Source organism: Diabrotica virgifera, chromosome 4 (genome assembly GCF_917563875.1).
Source record: "Diabrotica virgifera virgifera chromosome 4, PGI_DIABVI_V3a".
In the NCBI taxonomy this organism is placed as follows: domain Eukaryota; kingdom Metazoa; phylum Arthropoda; class Insecta; order Coleoptera; family Chrysomelidae; genus Diabrotica; species Diabrotica virgifera.
In genome coordinates this window covers 161,269,105-161,296,454 of record NC_065446.1, presented here as the reverse complement: position 1 = coordinate 161,296,454, position 27,350 = coordinate 161,269,105, and the positions used below count along the sequence as shown (strand labels likewise).

General features: G+C 32.1%; 2 protein-coding genes across 3 annotated transcripts in view; one reads left to right on the top strand and one right to left on the bottom strand.

Annotated features, from left to right (window-relative positions):
- The window catches only part of LOC114330762 (TBC1 domain family member 1), a 537,565-nt gene that overhangs the window by 353,261 nt on the left and 156,954 nt on the right, over nt 1-27,350 (bottom strand). The gene's annotated exons all lie outside the window — the stretch shown is intronic.
- LOC114330761 (cilia- and flagella-associated protein 61-like) overlaps nt 1-27,350 on the top strand; it is a 169,122-nt gene that overhangs the window by 70,107 nt on the left and 71,665 nt on the right. For both annotated transcript variants that reach the window (XM_028280170.2, XM_028280171.2), the window contains exons 7-9: nt 5,838-5,997; nt 11,462-11,779; nt 26,425-26,606. In XM_028280170.2, coding sequence (XP_028135971.1) covers nt 5,838-5,997; nt 11,462-11,779; nt 26,425-26,606 — 660 coding nt within the window. The remainder of the gene's footprint in view (nt 1-5,837; nt 5,998-11,461; nt 11,780-26,424; nt 26,607-27,350) is intronic.

The following is a 27,350-nucleotide window of genomic DNA, read 5'->3' as shown; positions in this document are numbered from 1 at the left end:
TTCCCATATATCAAAGTTTGTCAGACTAGACACCCTTAAGCTATTAACAAATTTTCAGCTTGCTATTAATCAACTTTTTTTTCATACGCAGGATCCAGACCTTTAATCTATATTAACTTATTAATTTAATAATGCACCAAAAACTGCCAACATTCCTTATTTTTGTTCAGTGGCGTGCGAGTAATCCTGGTCCTTCGCCTGGATACAAATTCTTAGAAAATTTATATAGACTGATCTTTCTGGTTATTGCTCTGATACCCCAGGCTGTGGGTGAAAAATAGGTCGATTTCAGGATATAATTCAGGAATTTTTGAAACCTATCAGGTGTTGTAAAGGACGAAGCCAGGAATAACTTCTACTGAAATGTAACCAAAAATATTGTGCGCTTTTTTTTTAATTGCGATTTCCATTTGTTAAATTTGCAATTTTTATTGATTTTTAATTTTGTAGCTTAGGACATTGATTTTAGAGAAAAACTTTTTAGTAGAAAGTTGTAGTAAATTAAAAAACCTACAATCTTAGCTATGGTAAGTTTAATTTCGTTAATTGGTTATTGCAAAACAGCCTGCGAAAAGTCCAAAATGGCCGTTTTTTACAATTGCATTATTTATTGTACAAATAATTTTTTTATTTTTTAAAGCTTTAAAATGAAGATCTTTCAATTCCAAACACAAAAAAAAATTGTAAAGCCAGATTAACGAATTTGTTGCTTAGATATTATAAATTGTTTATCACAAGAGGTCAAATGTCGAAGGCTATAACTTTTTGAAAAAAAATCGTAGAAAGTTAGTGAAACATCCAATTTCCTTCGAAAGATTTATATTTTCATATTTTGATGTAAATAAATGCGTAAAACATTTTTAAACCTCTAATTTTTGGGTTTGAAAATAAGGGGGCAAATTTCGTTATAAACATTTAGAGCTAAAGCGGCCCTGTACATCCTATGAGTTTTTAACTTACAGATTATTGTTGCTAAAGATGAAACAAAGATTTAAAAAAAAAATTAAAAATTTCTACGACCAACTGAAGCCGAGATAATTTTTGGGTTTGCAAATAAGGGGGCAAATTTCGTTATAAACATTTAGAGCTGTAGCGGCCCTGTACATCCTAGGAGTTTCTAACTTACAGATTATTGTTGCTGAAGACAAAACAAAGATTTATTAAAAAATAAAAATTTTCTACAACCAACTGAAGCCGAGATAATTGTTTTTTTTTTCTTAAGTCGTAGTGCCTTTATTTATAACAATTAAGAAATTATTTTACAGTCATTGACTAAAGAAAGACTTATATTATCTTAAAATAAAAATTATTATAAAATATAATTACATTTAATTATTAAAAATTATTTTTAAAATCGGTGCTTTTGCGAGCGGCCGAATTTTGCAAATCGCCCGGCTCGCTTCAAATCCGCGCGGTCGGAAAATTTTCACGTAACTTTTATTAAATTTTGACAGAAAACAATTTAATAATATTACCGTTATAATATACAATCTATTTACCACTGTATTTGTTTTTCTTGATAAACTTTTATATGTGAAATTTCATTTCTGAAGAAATAATATTACAAAAATGATACATATATATGAAATATATAACTATATTTTTAATTTTTTCATTGTTATATAAATATAATAATAATAATGTTACTTCTTACTATAATATACATAAAACTTTTTCTTCTTGTAGTGACTATTCTTTTTGGATTTCACATATAAAAGTTTATAAAGAAAAACAAATACAGTGGTAAATAGACTGTATATTATAATGGTAATATTACTAAATTGTTTTCTGTCATTTAATACAAGTTACGTAAAAATTTTCCGAGCGCGCGGATTTGAAGCGAGCCGGGCGAGTTGCAAAATTCGGCCGCTTGCAAAAGCACCGATTTAAAAAATAATTTTTAATAATTAAATATAATTATATTTTATAATAATTTTTATTTTAAGATAATATAAGTCTTTCTTTAGTCAATGACTGTAAAATAATTTCTTAATTGTTATAAATAAAGGCACTATGATTTAAAAAAAAACAATTATCTCGGCTTCAGTTGGTTGTAGAAAATTTTAATTTTTTTATAAATCTTCGTTTCGTCTTTAGCAACAATAATCTGTAAGTTAGAAACTCATAGGATATACAGGGCCGCTTCAGCTCTAAATGTTTATAACGAAATTTGCCCCCTTATTTGCAAACCCAAAAATTATCTCGGCTTCAGTTGGTCGTAGAAATTTTTTATTTTTTTATAAACCTTCGTTTCATCTTCAGCAACAATAATATGTAAGTTAAAAACTCATAGGATGTACAGGGCCGCTTCAGCTATAAATGTTTATAACGGTATTTGCCCCCTTATTTTCAAATCCAAAAATTAGAGGTTTAAAAATGTTTTACTCATTTATTTACATCAGAATATGAAAACACAACTCTTTCGAAGGAGATTGGATGTTTCACCAACTTTCTACGATTTTTTTTCAAAAAGTTATAGCGTTCGACATTTTACCTCTTGGGATAAACAATTTATAATATCTAAGCAACAAATTCGTTAATCTGGCTTTACAATTTTTTTTATGTTTGGAATTGAAAGATCTTCATTTTAAAGCTTTAAAAAATAAAAAAATTATTTGTACAATAAATAATGCAATTGTAAAAAACGGCCATTTTGTACATTTCGCAGGCTGTTTTGCAATAACCAATTAACGAAATTAAACTTATCATAGCTCAAATTGTAAATTTTTTAATTTGCTACAACTTTCTATTTAAAAGTTTTTCTCTAAAATCAATATCCTAAGCTACAAAATTAAAAATCAATAAAAATTGCCAATTTAACAAATGAAAATCGCAATTAAAAAAAAAGCGCACAATATTTTTGGTTAAATTTTAGTAGAAGTTATTCCTGGCATCGTCCTTTACAACACCTGATAGGTTTCAAAAATTCCTGAATTATATCACGTTTTTTCACCCACAGCCTGGGGTATGAATTGATAGTCTAGTCTAGTCGATAGTACTCAATTTTTGCTACCACATGGCGAGAAAAGCCAAAATTCATGAAAAGTTGCATTCCTTGTTTTTCTCCTGTACTCTTCATATGGTAGGAGTACATTTGCAGGGTATTTTTCTTTTCATGAGCATTTTTCAGTGCGTAACAAATGATAGGAAAAAGGGTAAGTCTGTGATAATACACATTTATGACATTTATTCTAACATGACATTTTAGTTAAATCTGACAGTTGTCACATTTTATTTTCAATTTGGAATAAAAACAAATCAAATGTGTTTCTTGCATTTATAAAATGGTATTTTCTTTGATTTGTATAGTCGCATAAGTTATGCAGACTATATTTGTAATATTATTATCTAATTAAAAAAAATAATTTTTTTATTATGGCGCCACCTATCGACAACTAGAATAACTAGAATAAATGTTGTAAATGTCTGTAATCACGGACGTGCCTTTTTTCTGCCACATACAATTTAATGCGTTAGAAAGAAATCGAAAAACTGTGACGCACTGAAAGATGATCATGAGAAAAAGAATACAAGGTTTCTCCCCAAGTGATTTTCTGACATGCCCAAATAACGCGCATAATCTCTTATTCATAAAACTTTATTTGCCTTATGGTTATTCTCACAATATAAAGACCGATTTTAAACCCTGATTTTTAACCTGAAATGTAATTTTAACCTGTTTGTCAACTCATTATTAAATAGATACTTCATTATAGCTCGATAAAACATGTCTCAGCTAAAATACACTTGTGATACAAGTTAGTACAAAGTGGTGATCCGAAAGCTGTTAGACATTTTTGGGTAGGTATTTTAAGCAATCTTAATTTTTTTCTTGTAAGTCTTCCATGATACAGTAATGCAAAAATACCGGTCCCAAAAATCCCCCCAAATTAAAAAAAAAAAGGTAAAAATTGTTATTACAAAAAAATATTTGAGGTGACCTTAAAGTAAATTTAAATATTTAAATATAAAGAAAATAAACAAGCCATGCGATTTGCGAGGGATTTTAACTCTGTAAGATGCTTGCATGGGCGCCCCAGGATTATTTTCAGGGAGTGCATCTGAACTTCAGTGGATTGCATCTGAATCTATACATACTTTTAACCAATATAAAATATACAACTATATGTAGGTACATGTATACATGTACTTTCTTTCCGGACAGGGGGGTGCAATTGCTATTTTGACGGGGTATTTTTTAACATTAAAAATAAATATTCTAAGAAAGACAGGTTTTTTGGTGAGATTTTCTACCTGCCAGGTGATCAAAAAAAATACGCGTGCATGTGAATAAAAAGCACTGTAGGTAAGCATTATTTTATTTTTTATATTTTTTATGGGTAAGCAGCAGTATGAGAAATAGTGTATTGTCGATAGTTGATTTGCGTCTTCGTTCGCAGCCAATCCATTCGCTCGAGCAAAATCACGTGACCTGCCGATACCCATGTTGTGTCTCAAAATGTTGTCATTTTTTATTAGCTCACAGTAGTTATTTAGTTCTTGTAGTTCTTGTAAACTAAATAACTAAAGAACTGCAAACATGACTTTCAGAACTACACACAGAATATTCTTAAATAGGACTGAGAATGAATTTAAACAAAACAAAAGTCATGTACTCCGAAGAAACGATGACAATAATAAACAACAAAGTTATAGAAAAAGTTGAAGAATATATATACTTAGGACAAAAAATAATACCAAATAGGGAAATTCAAACGGAAGAAATAAAAAGAAGAAGAAAGTTAGCATGGGCAGCATTCGGCAAACTGAACTATATACTCAGGAATCGGGCAAATTCAACTACATCTTAGATTCAAAGTTTTTGATGCATGCATTATTCCGATATTAACAAATGGACAATCACAAAAAAGAGTATTGACATACTCAGAGTCACTCAACACGCGATGGAAAGAGCAATGCTTGGCATATCACTTAAGGACAGGAAAACAAACACATGGATAAGACAGAAAACCAAAGTCACCGATGTGGTACAAAAATCAGTAAATTGTAATGGGAATACGCTGGACATGTAGCTAGGAGCGATCTTAACAAATGGCACAGAACAATTCTAACCTGGAGACCATACGAACACAAAAGACCCAGAGGCAGACCTCCTATGAGATGGACAGATGATCTGAAACGAACTGCCGGGAAAAATTGGCTACAAGTAGCGTACAACAAAAAACAATAGAAAGGAAGACTCGAAGATGCTTATGTTCAGATGTGGACGTGAATGGCTAGACGAAGAAGAAGAAGAAAGTTATTTAGTAGTATAAAATCTGTGTCCAAATCTTGTACTTCTTGAAACTCTTCATCTGAACTAAAATATTTATTTTCTTCTTCTTCTTCGTCGGACTCCTCTTGAGACTCGGATTCTTCTATATGAACTGTAAATCGTTATAGGGGTTTATTGAATTAATTAAACATTAATCAATAATTAATTGATTGAGTTGCTACGTATTATCTGTCCTTTTATATGGAGTCGAAGCCGAGACCTCTCTTTGATGGCAAATTACGTTGAACTGAAAATCCAAGCATACTGGAAGCTATTAGACGATGTTAGAAATAGGATCAATGGTCGAGCTTAAATTGAAAAGAAATGTGATCATCTTTCGTTTCAACGTCTTTTCTCAACAAAAAAACTGCAAAAAGTGGTGTTTTTCAAGAGTAAACTGTAGATATATTGTCGGAATAAGATGTTATTCATTTTATTCATTACATCGCCTACTAGCTTTTAGTAAAATTGGATTTGCAGTTCTCCTAATTTACCATCAAAGTAGTAACTGCTGTATTAATTGCGGTTTAATATTTATGTGTTAACCAAAACAATGTTTCAGGTTGCTTCAAATGATCACGAGAAACAAATAAAACAGTTATGCTCTACAATTTCTAATGGCTTGATGGCTGTCCAACTGTATGAAAACTCTATTGCTAATACGAAGAGTCTATATTCTTCGTTTGTTATGTTATGTGATAAAGAAGTCATAGGAATGGCCAGTAAGTATTTACAGACATTAATATTAAAAAATTGACGAAACCTAAATTGTATGTGAATCAAAATGGCTTTTAATACATATATTTCGAGAGTATTGATAATTACATAGTTAAACCCATTTCACTATCACTACCCATTGTATTACAACCCTGACAATCCATTTCACCGACTTATATTTTTAATCTATTTTCATATGTAAAGGGTGATTCATTTAGAATTTTAGATTAACTTTTTTTGGTGGTGATTTGATGGGAAATCGTGCATGAATCGTATCACCCGACGTTCAGTTTTTATTACATGTATATTGTTTGACATTTCATCCTGGAAAGACTCAGCCCGGCACAATGTCTAAAAATTATTCAGCCGTATTATATTACGACAATAGGCGATCTATAAAGAGGCATGTGTTTAATGCGCTTAGAGCAACTTATGGTCCACATAATAGGGATGTTCACTAATTTTTAAATATGTTCACTAATTTTATTTTTAAATTTAAGAGATTATAAGGTATACTTTTTCTCATGAGGATCTTTCAGTGCGTCACAGTTTTTCGATTTCTTTCTAACGCATTAAATTGTATGTGACAGAAAAAAACGCACGTCGGTGATTACATTTTGTCGGTGACATTTATAACATTTATTCTAGTTGTCAATAGATGGCTCCATAATCGAAAATAAAATAATTTGCGAATTATATAATATATCTACGAATATAATCTGAACAATTTATAAGACTATACAAATCAAAGAAAATTCCATTTTGTAAATGCAATAAACACAATTGATTTGTTTTTTTGTCAAATTGCAAATAAAATGTGACAACTGTCAGATTTAACTAAAATGTCATGTCACTAAAATGTATATTATCACGGACTTTTTTTCGATCATTTGTGACGCACTGAAAAATGTTCAGGAAAAGAAGCATATACAGGGTGTCCCGAAAAGATTGGTCATAAATTATACCACAGATTCTGGGGTCAAAAATAGATTCATTGAACCTCACTTACCTATATACAATAGTGCACACAAAAAAAGTTACAGCCCTTTGAAGTTACAAAATGAAAATCGATTTTTTTTTCATATATCGAAAACTCTCAGATATTTTTTATTGAAAATGGACATGTGGCATTTTTATGGCAGCAACATCTTAAAAAAAAATTAAAGTGAAATTTGTGCACCCCATAAAAATTTTATGGGGTTTTGTTCCCTTAAACCCCCCCCCCCACCAAACATTTCTGTACGTTCCAATTAAATTATTATTGTGGCACCATTAGTTAAACACAATGTTTCTAAAACTCTTTTGCCTCTTAGTACTTTTTCGATAAGTCAGAGTTTATCGAGATATTTTGAATATTTGTCGAATCCACCACATATTTGTATATGGTTAAGTACGGCTATAATAGAGACCTGTTAATAATCTGAAAATTTATTTATAATATAGGTACATTTTTAGGTATATTTTGAAAACGAAGCTACATCTCGATAAAAGGTGACTTATAAAAAGAAGACTAAGAGGCAAAAGTCTTAAAAGCACTGTGTTTAACTAATGGTACCACAATAATAGTTTAATTGGAACGTACACAAACATTTGGGTGGTTTAAAGGAACAAAACCCCCATAAAATTTTTACGTAAATATATTGAAAAAGAAGCCGTATCTCGATAAAAACTGTCTTATCGAAAAAATACTAAGAGGCAAAAAGTTTTAAAAACGTTGTGTTTAATTAATGGTATCACAATATTGAATCAATTATTGGAACGTACACAAAAGTTTGGGGGGGGGGGGGGGCTTTAAGGGAACAAAATCCCCATAAATTTTTTATGGGGTGGACAAATTTCACTATAATTTTGTTTTAAGATGTTCTTGCCATAAGAATGATACATGTCCATTTTTAATAAAAAATCTCTAATAGTTTTCGATATATTGCAAACAATCGATTTTCATTTTGTAACTTCAAAGGGCTGTAACTTTTTTTATGAGCACATTTGTACTAAGGTAAGTTAGGTTCAATCGAACTATTTTTGACCCCAGAATGTGTGGTATAATTTATGACCAATCTTTTCGGGACACCCTGTATAAAAACGTAACAATGATAAAACTGTTTAAAAATGTATATTTTTTAAGATAAATTAGTTCATAATGTTGATTTTTTTGGAGGCTAGAAAAACGGTACCCTGCAGCAAGGCTACGATCTGTGACGTCAGCAGTCGTATCGTCTTTGATCGACGACTAGTTTTGTATACTTATTCACGAAGTGTATTGGATTGAATGTGTGCAGTTTCTTTACATATTTAATTAGTAAAAATGAAACCAAATAAGTGGTGTTTTGTTCCTTGGTGTGTAAATACCTCTAAAAACAATTCTGACAAGATTTTTATTACAGTTCCAGCTAATTTAAATCGTAAAAAGAAACGTAAAAAAGAAGTATATGTATCAATAAAAACCAAGCTTTTCTCTTGCGAAGATCATTTTGTTATTGTAAGTTATGGATCTTTTCCTAAATAAATGGGTTTTTAAATTAAGTACTCATTTTTACTGAATTCTATGGTATGTTTTAGATTTAAGTTAGCTTGGTTATAAAAAAATAAATTAATAAAAAAATTCTTAATACCTACAGTGGAAAACTTCGTATTTTGGACTTCTAAATATCTGTTTCTAAATATCCAGGCAACGAAATGGGACCCGTTGTCCTAGGTGAACGACAAACGCGACAACGCGACAGGACGCGACGCGACGCGAAAATATCAAGTAATGGTTGTATTTGTGTATGGCCTACGTTTTCGGGTTAATCAGTCTACGACAAGACGCGACGAAGTGCGAACTTGATTTGTTCGCGACGAGACACGACACAGTGTGACGCCCCATTGCTTTTTTCAATTCAAATTATGCTACGCAATAGTTTATTAAATAAATAAAAACTAATAATAACTATATAGTACCAGTGTTTTTTCATTAACATACCTTAAAGTCAGTAACAGCCTCTCCTCAATAGAATTTGGTTTTTGAAAATTACTTATTGATAGTTATTGATAGCTCAGTTATTAATACTGAGTTTAACAGCTGCAATTATATAATCGAAAGTGAATAAGCCACAATACTCTTTAAACCAACGTGGATTATTTCATTAATTTCGGATATAAATGATTAAACTCTCCAAATTTACTCGTTCTAAATATATGACATTTGTTGTCTTTCTTTTTCGTTTATGGAATTTTTTAGCTAAGTATTTAAAATATGAATTTTCTAGTAACGCTGCCGTATACTTCCCCACACTTAAGAATAGGAATGAATAATTAACATCGTCACGTTTGTCCTGGTTTGAGTGATGGAAAGCGACGCGATGCGACGCTACATAAGCCACACGTCGCGTGAATTACTGGTCGCATCGCATCGCGTCGCGTTGCGTCGTTTTCCGTCGCTCACCTAGGACAACGGGTTAGCAATAAAATGTTTACAAACATAAAAAGTACATGTATAGTTTACGATCTTTTAATTTGTCTGGAGGTTTAAAAGACTTGGTGTCCATAACATAGTAATAAAGTAGGTACCTATTTATTACCGACATACCCTATAAACTAGACATCATTTAAATTAGTAGGGCAAAATCTATGCAAATGCTATTTAAATGCATTAATTTTTTCGAATCCTGAGAAAACTAATAAATATTTTTTAAAAATTTAAACGCAAAATGAAAGATTGCATTATTACTGAGGGCCGAAAGTCCATTAGAATAAGCAAAAATTTTCCTTTGAATGAAATATTTGAAATTAAAAATCACACTAAATTTTCTCTTTTTTTTTTTCTTCCCTGTACCTTATTTAAATAAACATTTCGCTACTCTGTGATTGATTTATTTCTTTACAAGATGACAAGAAATTAGACACCATTGTTACATGTACAGTACGTAGGTTAAGCGAATCAGCTATTTTAAAACCTTTCATTTTATTTATTTATTTGTACCACCCAAAATATGTCCTTAGAAACAGTCTATCCACTTTAAACTAAACAAATTCACCATAAAACTCCACGTTAGTCCTGATAAAACAATAAGAGAACAAAATACAAAATAAAATGACCTGAACCACAGCCTGAACCAACGTCAAACAGGTACCCAAAGAAAGAGAAAGAATACTGTGGACATGCGCGCGCTGGAGTATACGAGTACGACTAGTGACGTCAGAAGCGTTTTCTTGAAATTTAAAATAATGCTAGATTTCTAATGAAGTTTTTTCATAGAAAGGCTTTTTAATTTTCTTAATACTTTAGACAATTATTCCTAGGGTGTTTCTTAATCGTTTTACATGTTTAAAACGACTATTAAATTTTTTGTGAACATCCCTATTGTCTACCGAACGCAGCTATACCAACAGTAAGTTTGAATTGAAACCCAGTTTTCATTAATTGGATAACATGCGACTAAATAGACTACGTTCAGCACGTACCGAAGAAAATAGAGTGACGGTAGCGGATAGTGTACGTGAAAATAATGAAGAATCGATTCGTCGCCGTTCCCAACATCTTGGCTTGTTGTATGCAACAACTTGGCATATTTTACGTAAGGATCTTGGTTTAAAAGCATACAAAATTCAATAGGTGGAAGAACTGAAGCTGATGGACCTTTCGAGTCGTCACCGTTTCAGTCAATGTACTCTTGATAAATTTGCAGAAGATCCACTGTTTTCGAAAAAAACATTGTTTTCCGATGAGGCCCATTTTTGGCTTAATGGGGATGTGAATAAACAACATGCACGTAATTGGGGTGATAAGAAACCGAAAAGGTTAAAGAGTTGCCATTACATCCAGAAAAAACAACTGTTCGTTGGTGTGATTTATAAGCGGTCCATACTTCTTTAAAACAGAGGCCGCCCAAAATGTTACTCTGAATTTAGATCGTTATCACGCCTTGATAACGGACTATTTGGTACCTGAATTTGAAGCGACGACATTTGGTTTCAACAAGATGGTGCTACTTGCCATAATGGCTTTAATGCGAGAACGATTCGGTGAACATTTTTTTTCACGCTTCGGACCAGTGGCCTATGTCCTGTGACATCACACCTCTAGACTTTTCCCTTTGGGGCTACCTTAAGTCCAAAGTCAATATGAATAAACCGGCTATGATTGAGTCATTGGACAAGATATTACTTTAGTCATTGGGCAATTACCAATCGAAATGTTCGAACGCGTCATCGAGAATTGGAACTTCAGAATGGACCATCTTAACCGCAGTCACGGTAAGAATTTGAAAGAAATTATCGTTAAGAAGTAATTGTAAAGAATGGTTCTTTTGTATGATAGTAAATATTGTCAAATAAAATTCATGTTTTTAATTTCTTTTCTTTTTGAAAAAAGCACCTCTAAATGAATCACTCTTTATTATCGACCTCATTTATTTTTTATTTCATATTTTGACATGTGTATTTGTGACTACCACTTGTCGTACTTACTACATATTTTTAATTTTTTAGTTGTATCAGAAGAAATTGATCTGGATTATTTAACTTCCCACTATAATCTAAGCGATGTACATGCAACCTCATTTTCTCCAGGAAGCCATGGCATCATTGAAATTTTTATAATATCTCCGATTTTTCAAAGACATGATAAATTCTTCCTGAGAGATATACACCGATTGTGCGATTATTCGATACTGTTTTATAGGCATTCGCCTTACGACAGTTCTGAATATTATCGAGAGAGACCACTTGTGAATAATATACAAAATTTGCTTCCAGTATTACCAATTATGCAGCCTGAATATGATATTGCTCTTTTAAAAAACGAAGGTACAGTGGCTATATTATCTATTTAAAACTTATTTAAGTGAGTATACAGAGCGTTTACTTTTTAATTAGATATACCACATTAAAGGAAGCGCTAAAATCGGCAACATTACTTATTATTCCACTATTGTAACGATGCGTAATCGTCCATCGGCAGATTCAAACAAATACTTTAAGTTGTGAACTTACTAATTTACAACGAGTAGGTAACGCAATACGATTGTTAAATTACCAGCAAGTGGTTATCTATAAAAGCGGCTTCTCAAATTCCTTAAGGACTTATTACCAAACATTTAAAAATGTATTTTAACTCTTAAAGATGTTAAAAATTTATCTACTCGTTACTCGTTCCAGTAGTAACAATATGTAATTAAAATCACTTTATCAATTTTTCTCTTTTCTCGATTATTAGTTTTTATTGCATAGTATATAATTTATTGTAATCATTGAATACATAGTAAGCTAAAAATAAATCCTATTAATTTAATAAATGATTAATTAATTAACGAGTAATGATTTTTAAAAGAATATTTAAAAACTAAGGAAATAGTCACCTCTCTTTTGAAGATGAAATTTATACTCTATGTCTCAATGCCGCCTACACCCTTAATGTATATAAATACATTACGCATATATCTATACATAACGCATAGCTTATTGAATGTGGGAGCCGACAATGAAATTGATACTCTACGACTCTATGCCGATCACACTCTTAATGTAATATCTTCACTGTTGACTAGCAAAAGCAACAGAAGTGCAAACATTATAGTGATTATAAGTACTAGTGACGTCATCCATCTGGGCGTGATGACATAATCGATGATTTTTTAAATGAGAATAGGGATCGTGTGATAGCTCATTTGAAAGGTAATTCAATTCTCTATTCAGTAATATAAACATTAACATAATTATTTATACAGGGTGTCAAAAAAAATTTTGGAATAAATTTATTGACAAAAAGAAGAATGTATGTAGTTTATTTAATTCAAAATACATTTTACTGCTCTTAGAAAACAGAAAAAAATGTTTTCCACCTACCTCTACCGAAAGTATACTTTTCCGGACCTGATTTTAGGGAGCAAAGTTGTACTTTTCCTCCCTAGGGAGGAAAAATTTTTTCCTCCCTAGGGAGGAAAAGTAAAAGTGACGTCATGGTATTTCATTCATGAAATACAACTTATGGACGCCCTGTACAATATCAATTTTCTATTACGTAAGTATCTATACATTTTAACGTTTATTTATAACACACCCTGTATTCTGTAGAATGGTAAAAAACAGTAAATTGTTATTTTGATTTAACAATGTTTACATTAATAATTTGACTTATATTTGACAGTTGACAGTTATATTGTACCTACTTGTTTGTTTTAGTTCTAATAAATTTTGTTGGTTAGTTACGTAAATAAATTAAGTAGAAATGAAAAAATGACTTGTTATTTGAGGAAGGTGGAAAAACCATATGTATAACATGGGAGTAAAGTGCCTTTTCCTCCCTTGAATGATTACTGCCCTCCGCTACGCGTCGGGCAGTAAACTTCATTCTCGGGAGGAAAAGTAGCACTTTCCTCCCTTGTTATACAAATAGCTATTATTTGCAAAATATTCATGGTTTTTCGCTTAAATTAAATGTTCAAACTGTCACGATGCTGGTGGGTGGCTGCTTTAATATTTACTTTAAGCAAAAAACAATATTTATCTGCCAAATAAACATTTTTTCCACCTACCTCTACTGAAAGTATACGTTTCCGGACCTGATTGTAGGGAGCAAAGTTGTACTTTTCCTCCCTAGGGAGGAAAAGTAAAAGGACGTCATGGTATTTCATTTATGAAATATAAGTTATTGACGCCCTGTACAATATCTATTTTCTATTACGTAAGTATCTATACATTTTAACGTTTATTTATAAAACACCCTGTATTTTGCAGAATGGTAAAAAACAGTAAATTGTTATTTTGATTTAACAATGTTTACATTAATAATTTGACTTATATTTGACAGTTGACAGTTATATTGTACCTACTTGTTAGTTTTAGTTTTAATAAATTTTGTTGGTTAATTACATAAATAAATTAAGTAAAAATGAAAAAGTGACTTGTTATTTGAGGAAGGTGGAAAAACCATATGTATAACATGGGTGTAAAGTGCCTTTTCCTCCCTTGAATGATTACTGCCCTCCGCTACGCATCGGGCAGTAAACTTCATTCTCGGGAGAAAAAGTAGCACTTTCCTCCCTTGTTATACAAATAGCTATTTCCTGTTTTCTGATAGCAGTAAAATGTATTTTGAATTAAATAAATTACACACATTCTTCTCTTTATGTCAATACATTTAATTCAAAAAAATTATACACCACGTATAAATAATTATGTTAATGTTTACATTACTGAATAGAGAATTTGTTATACGTTGTTTCTTTTTTCAGCTGTAGAAAGTAGTCTAGTGTATTTGGATTTTTTCTAACAGTTGTAAATCGTGAAATACAAGGTTTTCAAACTAAAACCAACAAAATGTCATTTTCGAAAAAAATTGAGATACTTACGAGGTTTTCACACTAAACTAACGATAAATAATATCGTTAATAGATCAATATACAAGGCATATTTACCTAGTATAATTTAATAATTAGTGATTAATATTAATTAAAAGTAAATATACCTTGTATATTTATCTATTAACGGTATTATTTATATTAAGTGAGGTTAGAAATAATTGTCGATGACAATTTGTCCACTGTACCCGCGAACGCAACTATGATTAACCAAAATCAAAGGTGCACCGAACAGTGTCACATATCGACTTGCGCAAGGCATATGTCCAGGGGCGTCATTTGATAGGGTGAGGGGGGGCATTTGCCCCCCCTAACCCTGAAAATGACTGAAATTTACAAAAAATAGATCAATTTTGTATTATGTGTGCATATATAATGTATTGTATATATAATGTTTGCCCCCCCTAGCAAAATTTCAAATGACGCTCCTGCATATGTCCATCTAATGCCTCCTCTACACATCGGCAGACGCGTCCGCGGACGGCATCTGCGTATGCATCCGCAGATGTGTAGATGGGGTAATTTGATCGTTTGTTGTTTATATATCACATCGGCGGCCGCGTCTGCGAAATATCCGGTTGTTGTCGGTTTTCCTAGCACAGACCAAAGGGTTTCGGTGCGAACGCCCGATGCCTCTCCACATATCTGACCTCTGACCTCTACGACGCATTAGTATTCGCAGTGAATTCAAAGTAGATATTGCGTCACCCGAGAATTAACACAGACTGAATGATTTACAGATGTGTACCTACAGATATGTGTGGTCAGCTCGTGATGATAGGATAATACATCGGCAGATGCATCCGCAGCCGCGTCTGCCGATATGTAGAGGAGGCATAAGACGTATATAAACCGTCGTTGTCGAGTTAAGACAGAATATGTGATTATTTTATTCAAAACAATCTGCGTATGTGCTCAATAAAAGTGACACATTTATCACTTAGTTATCTTTCTTTTTGCAGTATTTTTTGTTCTTTAATGTTGTCTTTCTTTTTGCAGTATTTTTTGTTCTTTAATGTTGTTAAGTACTAAATTTAAAACAAAAATAAAAAAAAACTAAATTTATGATTGTCTCAAAAACACAACATGGAAATGAAAGGTTAATGCTAGAGCAAACCCAAATAGAAAAAGTAAAGACATATAAATATCGGGGAACCTGGGTTGATGACAAAAATGACCAAAGCAAATAAATTAAAGTCCGAATTGAAACTGCAAGGCAAGCATTTATAAAAATGAAGACACTGCTTACAAAGACCTTCAGTTGCCTCTGAGCAATTTTACCTCTATATTACTATACGGAATGGAAGCTTGGACATTGAAGTGATAACACATAAGAAAAATAGATGTGTTCGAAATGTGGTGTTACAGAAGAATATTGAAAATTCAGTGGGTTCAAAGGATTACCAATGTTGAAGTGCTACGACGTTTAAATAAGGAGTTAGATATTATGAACAGTACAAAAACAAGAAAACTGGAATATTTGGGTCACATTAGCAGAGGAGAAAAATATGAGTTGCTGAGAATTATTATGCAAGGAAGGATCCAAGGAAGAAGAAGCATAGGAAGAAGACGCATCTCCTGGCTGAGGAACCTTAGAGAATGGTTTAACTGTAGTTCATTACAATTGTTCAGAGCAGCAGCCAACAAAGTGATCATAGCCATTATGATATCCAACCTCCGATAGGAGATGGAACTTTAAGAAGAAGTTGTTAAGTACTTGTATTTACAGCTACATCATTAAAAAGTAAGTTGTCTGTTAAGAGGATCGGTACGTATTTTCGGCTGCAATGCTATTCAAATGGGGATTCATTTTTTTCAAATCCTGAGAAAACTAATAAGTATTTTTGAAAAATTTAAACGCAGAATGAAAGATTACGTTACTAGCGAGGGCCGAAAGTCCATGAGAACTTCTATAATGTTTATTTTAATAAGTTACAGGGGTGAAAAAACTCAGAGAAAATTTAGTGTGATTTTTAATTTCAAATATCTCATTCAAAATAAACTTTTTATTTATTCTAAGGGACTTTCGGCCCTCGGTAATAATTTAGTCTTTCATTCTGCGTTTAAATTTTTCAAAAATATTTATTGGTTTTTTCAGGATTTGAAAAAAATGAACACAATGCCTTGGTAATATTTTCCAAATCTGTCTTTGTCTTACAACGCACTCAACCGAATATAATATTGTCAGCATATATTGTCAGTCAGACACTGACAATCAGTGACAATTTTAAATATTTGACATTGCATCGGGAATATTTTGAGAAATTGATTAAATATTATTGATATATAGTGTATTTGATAAATAATTGATTTAAGACGTGAACTTAATAAAAAGTTATTTATTGTGTATTATTTGTGGAAGATCCAAGCAGAGAATACATCAGATATATCCTGTGATCCAAGTATTTTGTTGTTAGAGATGTTCAAAATTGTAAGCGTTCCAAAATAACAACATATTATTAAAAAATCACTTTAACACTTTTCCTCTTTTCTCGATTGATTATTAGTTTTTGTTGTACAAATAAATTATTACAATCACTGAAAACATAGTTAGTGAAAAAATTATCACATTTATTAACTGAATTAATAATTTGCAATTATAAAAATAACAGTTATCCAAGAACATTCAAAAGCCATCTCTTTAAATTAATTATGACATTTTCAAGTAGAATGACATTCTAGTAATGTTTACATATCCACACCAGTGTGAATTTTACTACACGTAATTTGCCGTGTAAAGACAGAAAAAGTAGGGATGCACGTAAAATATTTGCGAATTATGTACCCATAGCCTTAACCAGATAATAATAATGATATTATATTCTGTACTGCAAGAGCCACTTTTAATAAATATTATTTCGTAAATTTTTCGTTATTTTATCTGTATAGTGTTAAAACTCAAAAAAAAATTTTTAATATTATTAGCAGAATTAACACACTATTTTGTAGAGCTTCAAAAACCTTTGTAACTGACTAAAATAATTATTATACTAATTTCAACAGTTTTTGAATTAAACCCGGAAAAGTTTTGCATAACTTTGCTTTTTTGGCTTATGACACTGTTTAAGCGGGAGTGCAATATATGAAGCCCTTAAACAATGGAAGAAGTGCAATTGAATGGGACTCCCGATAGGAGATTCGATACTCTACATGCTGCAGTATGCAGATGACAAATTGTAATTGCACAGGACAAGGAATATCTTGAATACCTACATGGCAAGGAAGCTAATAGAGGAATATAGAAAATGGGGTCTGGAGGTGAATACCAAAAAAACACAATATCTGTGCATATGAAGGGAAGAAATGGGAAACCTGAACCTGGAACAGGAGACAATTGCAAGCTGCAAGGAATAGATATCTGGGAATTAGACTAACGGGTACAGGACGAAACGAGGAAAATAGTAAAGAAAGGATAGAACAGGTGGTAGGAGTCCTGGGTTCGGTACTCTGACAAAAAATATAAGAACATAAAATAAAAAACGAATTTACAACACAATATTAAAACCAGTATTAACCTATGGAGCTAAAGTCTGGCAATTAAGAGCAAACAGTAGTGATCAACAGGTAGCAACAAACGCGTTCCAAGATTGCGGCTGTAATTTTGAATATTTTGTCGAGAGATTTGGCACACATACTCGTAATATAATAAAGAATGGCGGTAGAGAGCCGAAAGCCCAATTTCAGAAATATGTTATGATAATAACTAAATAACTAGCTAACTAGCTAAATAAAATATTGCAAAAAGGAGCCTGTACCGCCATTAAAAAGAACAAATAAATACACTTTCTTCAAATAAACTTTTTTATCGCATGCCTAGATTTTGTGTCACATTGGAACTACTAAAAATCGATTTTTTATAACAAGAAATCGAACGTCACTGACTTGGCAACATTTCGCGCCTATGTGTAAAAAATTATTGTTTTTGATAGTATAAACGTCGCTGTCAGTGTCGAATTAGCGACGCACTGTTGCCTCACTTTTGAAAGTTCGCAGAACTTTCGCAATCTTGGACCGCGTTTGTTGCTATCTGTTGATCGCTACTGTTTGCTCTTAAGCAAAAAGAACTAAGACAAATTACTATTTTGTCACTGAGATGGATTTTTGGAAAAGGTCAGTAAAAAGATCTGGACTAGAACATATAAGAAACGACGACATTAGACAACAAATGGAAATAGAAAGAACAATCATGGATGACATCGAAAAACAACAGCTACTATGGTACGAACACCGATCACGTTAGACGAATGGAGGAAAGAAGAATCCCAAAAACAGTGTTAGAATGGTCCCCCACAGAAAAACGAAAATGAGGAAGACCAGCAACTACATGGACAAAGGACGTCTCCAAGGCAATGTCGGAAAGATATTTAAGAGAGGAAGACTGCAACAATAAAAAGGAGTGGCGATTAGAAACCGAAAGGCGTAGAACGCTCTAAAAGCGGTTTAATATACAGTGATGAGTGCACTTATAACCGGCAAAATAACGCAAAAGACAGAAAACATAATAAGATGTGGAATAAAACGAGATAAAAGTAGTAGAGGTGTAAAATTATCAGTAGTAATTGCACAAGAGCTCTAAAATTATCGAATTTTTCCCGAGTGACACTTTGACAGTTTTAATTTCACGACTCGAAGGGGAGTGAAATTATTTCAAAGTGGCACGAGAGAAACAATTCGATAATAATTTTAGATATAGAGTGCAATTTGCTGCGATTATTTCATGAATAAAACTGTTCAAGACCAAAATTTTATTGTAATTTATTTATGTAAGTAGAAATTACTACAGTTAAACACATAGGTCTGGATCCCGCGTATGAAAAAAAAGTTGATTAATAGCAAGCTGAAAATTTGTTAATAGCTTAAGGGTGTCTATTCGGACAAACTTTGATATATAGGAACACTGGAACAGGGGAAGTTTTAATTGTGGAACAGGTTAAAAATTTGGAACGGTCAGACCACGAAAACGTCACATGTATTTTGTCCGACAGAACTTCCAATTGATTTGTTACCCTTTCATTAAACTCTCATGCAAAAATCAGGCTGCTATTTATCACCAAATGGGAATTATAATGAGTGGAGCACGTAGAATATGTCAAATGACAGGTGATAAATTAATAGCAGTCTGATTTTTGCATGAGAGTTTAATGAAAGGCTAACAAATCAATTGGAAGTTCTCTAGGACAAAATACATGCGACGTTTTCGTGGTCTGACTTTTCCAAATTTTTAACCTGTTTCACAATTAAAACTTCCCCTGTTCCAGTGTTCCCATATATCAAAGTTTGTCCGACTAGACACCCTTAAGCTATTAACAAATTTTTAGCTTGTTATTAATCAATTCATACGCGGGATCCAGGCCTAACACACAGTGCCGGTTTATCCACTAGCCCTTCCTTTTATTAATAACAAAATAAAGTCCGATAATAATCGAGGTACCTACACATTATTTGAAATAGAGAAAAATACTACGAAATACCTGATAACCTTGTAAGAACGTGATAACTTTTAAAACAGAGTGATTTCTTAGAAAATAGTATGAAATGTATGAAGCTGGAGACAAAGCTTGTTATAGACGATTAATAAAAGCACATCTTATAGAGTAAAACCCAATGGAGGCAAAGAGAAGAGAGATTGGCTAATATATTACGAACGTGTTAGAGCTGTTTATTGTTACTCGTGCAAAATATTTTCAATTACGTATTTTTTATGGGAAATAAGCCACAATTTTACTAAAAAATGAATTTATTAACGTTTCGAAGCCCAAATCGGGTTTCGTTGTCAAAATACAAAATACTATTAAAATAAAACAAACATGTTGTTGCTAAGTAAAAAAATTCTTCTAATAATTTATTTAATCTGACTCATTTATATTGGCAATTTAGACGTATATTATACATTTTAAAGTAGAAGACTTTAAAATGATATCGCCAATATTTATGAGTTGCGTTCCTGGGACGACTTTACTAAAAGATAGTTCATTCGATTACATGAAATCAATCCCAACTCAAGAATATCCGTCGCAAAAAAAATCATAGCATGTGATCTGTCTTTAAAAAGACAACCAAATGCAACGATGACAGTAAAATTCTCGCGTTAGAGATTCCATAGTAAATCACGAGGGAAAACCAGGAAAAAACCTCGTGATACTATCCCGGCATCGTAAGTATTTGGTCTTACATTTAATCTACCTTCAAAAAACTAATACCAAATTCTGACTTTAATATGTTTAAATTATAAATAATATTAATATTACATAGATATATAATAAGTAATACTAAAATATAAAATTTGTACTAACTCGATATGTTATTGACTTACTAATCGTGGTATTTTCTTTCTATTGACTTCCTCTTTCAGTATGGGTAACCACATCCTACTACATTCTACCGAGGAATTTGCGACACAATTGGTTTCATTTAGCATAATTAGAGCCGCTTCTTTGATTTTTCTCTTTTTACTATCTGATTCTTTCAGGACTATACTTGAATCTCTCCACTGAACTCTATGTTCATTATCCCATGCGTGTTGACATATCTGAGATCTATCAAATTCTCTGTTTTTAATATAAGACTGATGTTCATATGGAATTTCTAACTGAATATAATATAATAATATGGAATCTCTAACGCGAGAATTTTACTGTCATCGTTGCATTTGGTTGTCTTTTTAAAGACAGATCACATGCTATGATTTTTTTTGCGACGGATATTCTTGAGTTGGGATTGATTTCATGTAATCGAATGAACTATCTTTTAGTAAAGTCGTCCCAGGAACGCAACTCATAAATATTGGCGATATCATTTTAAAGTCTTCTACTTTAAAATGTATAATATACGTCTAAATTGCCAATATAAATGAGTCAGATTAAATAAATTATTAGAAGAATTTTTTTACTTAGCAACAACATGTTTGTTTTATTTTAATAGTATTTTGTATTTTGACAACGAAACCCGATTTGGGCTTCGAAACGTTAATAAATTCATTTTTTAGTAAAATTGTGGCTTATTTCCCATAAAAAATACGTAATTATAAAAATGCCACAAGGAAATAGCTTCAAAAATATTTTCAATTAAAAAAAACAGTTAAACTGATTTTGGATGTATTTTACCCACTGGAAATATTTGAATAGTTTGCTCAAATCTCACGAAGAAAGTAAATTTTATCTGAACTTTATGGTTACATTAGTAACAAGATCATCAGTTAAATGGAGTTATATGGATCATCATTTAGATTGGAGTTATAGACGCTGGCTTGAAAAAGCAAGTAGAACGCGAAGGTGACTATTGGGTAAAGGTCCTAAGAAGAGTTGTTGTCACTATTAAATTACGTGCTTCTTAAGGACTAGCTTTCCATTAATCCCATGAGGAATTAACGAGTCGTCATAAAGGTGATTAATTAAGTTGCCTTGTATACTTGGCTTTTGACAACTTCTTAGGTGAGCATTTACAGCGGAATACGAATAAAGCAAAATGTACAGTTAGCTATCTGTCTGACAAATTTGTAATTCCTGGAAGTGATGAAAACAAAACTTGTAGAAAGTTTTGACACTGTAAATGCTTTAATTAAAAACTACGTATCCATAAAACATATTTTTTCCAATTAACCAATAATAGAGACAAAAAATCAGCAGTTAGAAGTGAAGCTAAGGCACTGCAGAATAAAATACATACCTTTGAGATAGCTCTATTGACACTGATTTGGGCAAAAATTTTAAAACGCGTGAATGCAACAAGCCAACCTTAGAAACGGTGGACTCGAATGTGTCAATTGGAGTAGAGTTAATGACATTTGAGCCTTGTTGGAGACGTGAGAAATAAATTAGGCGAAATTAAACTAGAAGCGAAAAATATTTTTTGTATGGATGCTATACAATGTGCAACTTCTCTCACTACTTACATACATTCAAAACGAACAATTTCTCAGGCAGTGAGAAAAGTCGGCCTTTGCAGTGAGAAATATTTTTTCTCACGGTTTCACCGCCGGTTTACATACATATGATCGCCATTTCCATGGAAACATGCACAATACAAACACAATTATTTCTGTCAAACAAAATGTGTTCAAACTTGTCAAAACTTATCAAAAATTACCTTTTAAGACTCTTCAACTGTGAATTATAATTTTAAATAAATAAATATATAAATATTAAGAATATTAAATACCTATGTGTATATATGTATTTTATTTCAATTTAGGCATATAATATACCTAAAAGCACCTAAATTATTTAATTTTGAAGTTTGAACTCTTGACAAAAACGCATCCAAAGAAAAAGTACAGTGTACAACACGAGAGAAAATGACATATTTCTCTCTCGCTTGATTTGCGGTACTCGCCTCGTGCCTCGGCTCGTGCCAACAAACTTCTGCGCTCGTGAGAAATATGTCTTTTTTCTCTCTTGTTGTACAATATACTATTTTTTTGCGAAGGCGAGGATATTTATCTCAAATATGTTCTATAGAATTGACCTTCAAAGAACAAAGAAAAGAAAAACAGTTTTCGATGCATAAGTTGAAAGTGAAACAATTTTAAAGGGACAAGAGAGATTCAGAATAATTCTGAATCTCAATTATTGAGGTAGGTACCTATTTAATGTTATATGCGACAATATTACTCAAGATCTTTTAAAGAGAATATAATGCTACAAAGATGTTACATCAGTTGTAAGATGTTTTTTTACGCTAAATAAAGAAGACGTCAAATAACAAGTAATATATTATGCGAGAAATATAAAAAATGTTGATGAAACCAAAGAGAACTTGCATAATGAAACTACTCATTTTGTAACGTCAACCTAAAATTTGAATAAACATTTTAAAAATTTGGTGTCATCCAGGATGTAAAGGCAACTTTTCCCAAGAACATAAAAGAACAGGATCAACCGAATTTTGTAGTAGGTATTAAAATAGGGCAGTTTGCTAATGCCAAGTCAAGAAATAAAGTGAGCTAATTTTTGTCATGTATTTTTTAGAATATGTTTATTTGTTTGTCATGTGTTGTTTTGTAGAACTTTCTGTTTTTTTTTTTGTATTTTTAAATGTACTTATTATTTGGAATATGTTTTACGTTTGCTATTTTTCTTGTTTGTTTTAAAAAATTTATCGTATGGATTTTACAATAAACATTTATAGTTAATGCATGTGTTCTTTTGTTAAAAAACTGACAACGAATAGCAATGAGGGGGCCCCTAAATCTCCAGCGCCCAGGGCCCAGAGTTAGGTTAAACCGGCACTGCTAACACAGTTGTTATAAATATTTGACGGTTGAAAGTCATCACTTTTATAACTTTTAGAACAATAATTGTCATTAATGTCACTGAATGTATTTTTTCGTAGCAACGAAGGGCATCTGACGTATATACTTGACGACGGGGTATTATCAAAAATTATCACTTGAATTTTTATTTCTGTAGCTTTCTATTGATCAGAATCTCCTATTAATGAAATAATCAATAGAATCCTATAAATTTACATTAAATTGATAGTTTCCCATCTTTAGACGTATCGGAAGAGTTTGGCAACTGCTACTGTGACAGGAAAATTTTATAAAAATTCAGTCTTCTGTGACAGTTTGACTCCGATACGTCTACACTTGGGAAACTATCAATATAATGTAAATCTATAGGCCTCTATTGATAACTTCTCACCTCTACTGGTTTCTTCTCTTTTTATCTCTCAACGTATTATGGTTCCCGTCTTTTCCGTTATTTTGTCGGTTATTAGTGCACTTATCACTGTATACAGCTAATAATAAAAAGTAAATATTTTGCTTATTCCCACTAAAAATAGTAAATGGTGTATTCTCAGTAGTAATTGCACAAGATCTCTAAAATTATTGAATTTTTCCCGAGTGACACTTTGACAGTTTTAATTTAATCAATATTATTAATTATGTCAAAGTGTCACGAGGGCAAAAATTCTATATTAATTTTAGAGATCGAGTGCAATTTGTTGCGATTATTTCATGAATAAAACTGTTCAAAACCAAAATGTTATTGTAATTTATTTATGTAAGTACAAATTAGTACAATTAAACACACAGTTGTTATAAATATTTTACGGTTGAAAGTCATCACTTTTATAACTTTTAAAACATTAATTGTCATTAATATCACTGAATGTATTTTTCCATAGCAACGAAGGGCATATCTGACGTAATATACTTGACGACGGGAAATTATCAAAAATTATCAGTTTAATTTAGATTTCTGTAGCTTTCTATTGGTCAGAATCTCCTATAAATTAAATAATCTATAATATTTCTTAATTTCTTTGAATTGCAGTACCATCATATTTCTATATTACCTAGTCCCTTGTTTTTATGTTTGTTTGAGAGTTAACAGTTACTAATGGACCGCGATAGTCGTGACGTCAAATCAATGTTGGCTACTCTGAAAAGGTTTCCAAACAAAGCAAAAATTCACGCGTGGTGTTTGTTTTCGTTTTTATAATGGGAATATATTGCTTGTAGGATGTTTAATTTTTACAAAATGGTAATGTGTTAGGTACCCGTGATTGTAATAAATGCTCATAGTATATTTCACACCATATTTCCAAATAGGACTGGTTAAGAACCTGAAGAAACGCAGTAAGTAGGTACTATGTAGTGTCACAGTATAAAGAGGGACAGTAGAACCACTCTCCGAAAAATTGGAAGTAAAATCTTTAGTCGCGGATGACGACCGCGCAATGTTCTTAGTCGCTTTTGTCCCACTCTCGCATTGCTAGTCACATAGAAACGTACGGGTTTTAACAGGGAAAACCCGCATCCACCACTGGTGAATTATCAATTGCGTACTGCCGGTATTACTTCTTGAGATCAAAGTGCCGACAGAGAAGTGTAAATTTTACTGAGTGTGTAAATCCTTGATTTTGTGTAAGGACATTTATAAAATTAAAAGCAATATGATTGATATGACTAACAAGGATTGTGTCTTTAGAAAAAATGTGCAGATGATTGTTAAAACAAAATAAAATTAAAAATGATTACACAAATCACGTGTATAATCAATTGCCAGACGTTAAACTTTTGCTTTGTTTGGAAACCTTTTTGACGTTTTGACGTCACACTATCACGGTCCATTACCGCATTAGCTCCACAATTTCTTTTAATTTCTTTGAAAATTATATTTACCAACAAAAAATTACCGCGTAGTTATATTCGACTCACAAATACGGTATGCGGCAAAATAAACAGTACTGAAATTCGTATGCCTCAAATTGGTGTCAGGCGCCGAGACGTACTGAGTGGTTTCCGTTCGTCGTTATAACGTATGTTTGTGTCATGATAATGTTAGGTGCTTCAGAATGGTTCTAAGCTTTGCAGAAAATTTTTTTATGGTGGAGTACTATTTTCAGTCATACGAAAAAGGTCACGAAAACGGTCCAAGCTTAAAATCAACAATGGTTTCAGCAGGACGGGACAACCTGTCACACTGCCAGGGAGTCTCTTCAAATACTGCGCGATCATTTTGCGAGTTGCCACTCATCAGAACTAACGCCACCAGATGCGTACATATGGGAATGCTGAAGGAGTCAGGCAGAACCACCGTCTGCCATTTCGGAATTGCGGACTAGAATTATAAATTTTTCGTGTCAGAGGCAGTGGCGGATCTAGAAATTTGCCTTGGAAGGGAAAATTTGCCTTAGGGAAACTTCCAATGAAAAACCAACCAAATACATAAAAAAGATAAACTCAGGTTACATAAAAGACACAAATAATAACTTATATGCATTAAGTTGCCTTAATTTTCCTAACTAGCGTGTTTAATGGGTTGAATTTGTCTTTCTGTCATTTCGGTTTCATGTCAGCTAATATTTTTTTATGTTTAAACAATTTTTTTCTTTAATTTTGGACCTTGTTATGGGGGGGGGGATTTCCTCATTCTCCCACCCCGTAGATCCGCCACTGGCCAGAGGGCATCTTTAACATCTGTTTTATCGGGAACGTGCGTCGTCGTGAATAATGTTTGCGAAGCTATATCATGTATACTAGATATATAAATAATCATAAACATTTCAATATTCATTTCAGTACGGTTTATTTTGCCGCACACTGTACCTTTTATGTAAATTACATTTCTCTTTATTAAATTTTAGAATGTGCTCCATCTGACGTAGTTACTGACAAAAAAGATCCATTTGCCTTATACGTATCCACAGTTAATCTGACAAGTCTTTCTCGGCAGGTAATAAATACAAAAATAGTGGTTGTCGGTTGCAGTCACACAGCTTTGTCATTTATACAGAGTTTACTGTTTAAACAAACTACTAATCAAATGGTAAGATACAATAGATATAATATATAAAAAAAATTAACACTCTTTGTTAGTTATAGCTTTTATTCATCGATACAGGTCGAATTCTCGACAAGGATCGTTTTCTTTCCTTTCTCTACTCGTCTCTATCTTTCCCGAGCCCGAGAATTTTATCTCCTCTCTTGTAGAATTTGGCCGTGGATGGGCTAATTGCTAGATTCAGCAACGACAGGCATTCAGCCCTGTGTGTATCATCGAAGTTATTTTTAAAGTTTTGCGTTAAATTAAGATATATCTGACAGATAACTGTCTCGATAACTTTTAACGTAAATTCCGTGTGATGTATCGCTCACCGTTACGAAATGATTTAATTCCCAGAGGTTATAAAGAAAATAAGTATTGGTCTGTCTAACAAAGAGAACCTTATGTAGAAATAGTACAAGTTGGAGCGAGAGAGAATGGTGGGAACAACGATGGGAAGATGTAATACCATAAGAATGGTGGGAACAACGATGGGAAGGTGTAATACCAGAAAAATTGAAGTAGGTTAGGTGGAACAGTAAAATTCCTGGATGTTTATAAATTTAAAAACATAGTTATTCATGTATATCTCAATTTGTCTTTTGTATAATTTTTCTGTTTTTAAAAGTATATTTTTAAATTAGTTCTATTTGTTTATTTTTAATTACTGTTTTAATTTTATTATTACCTACGTGTCTTTAATTGCTATTTATTCACTTCATTTCTAAATAGTTATTTTCCTAACAA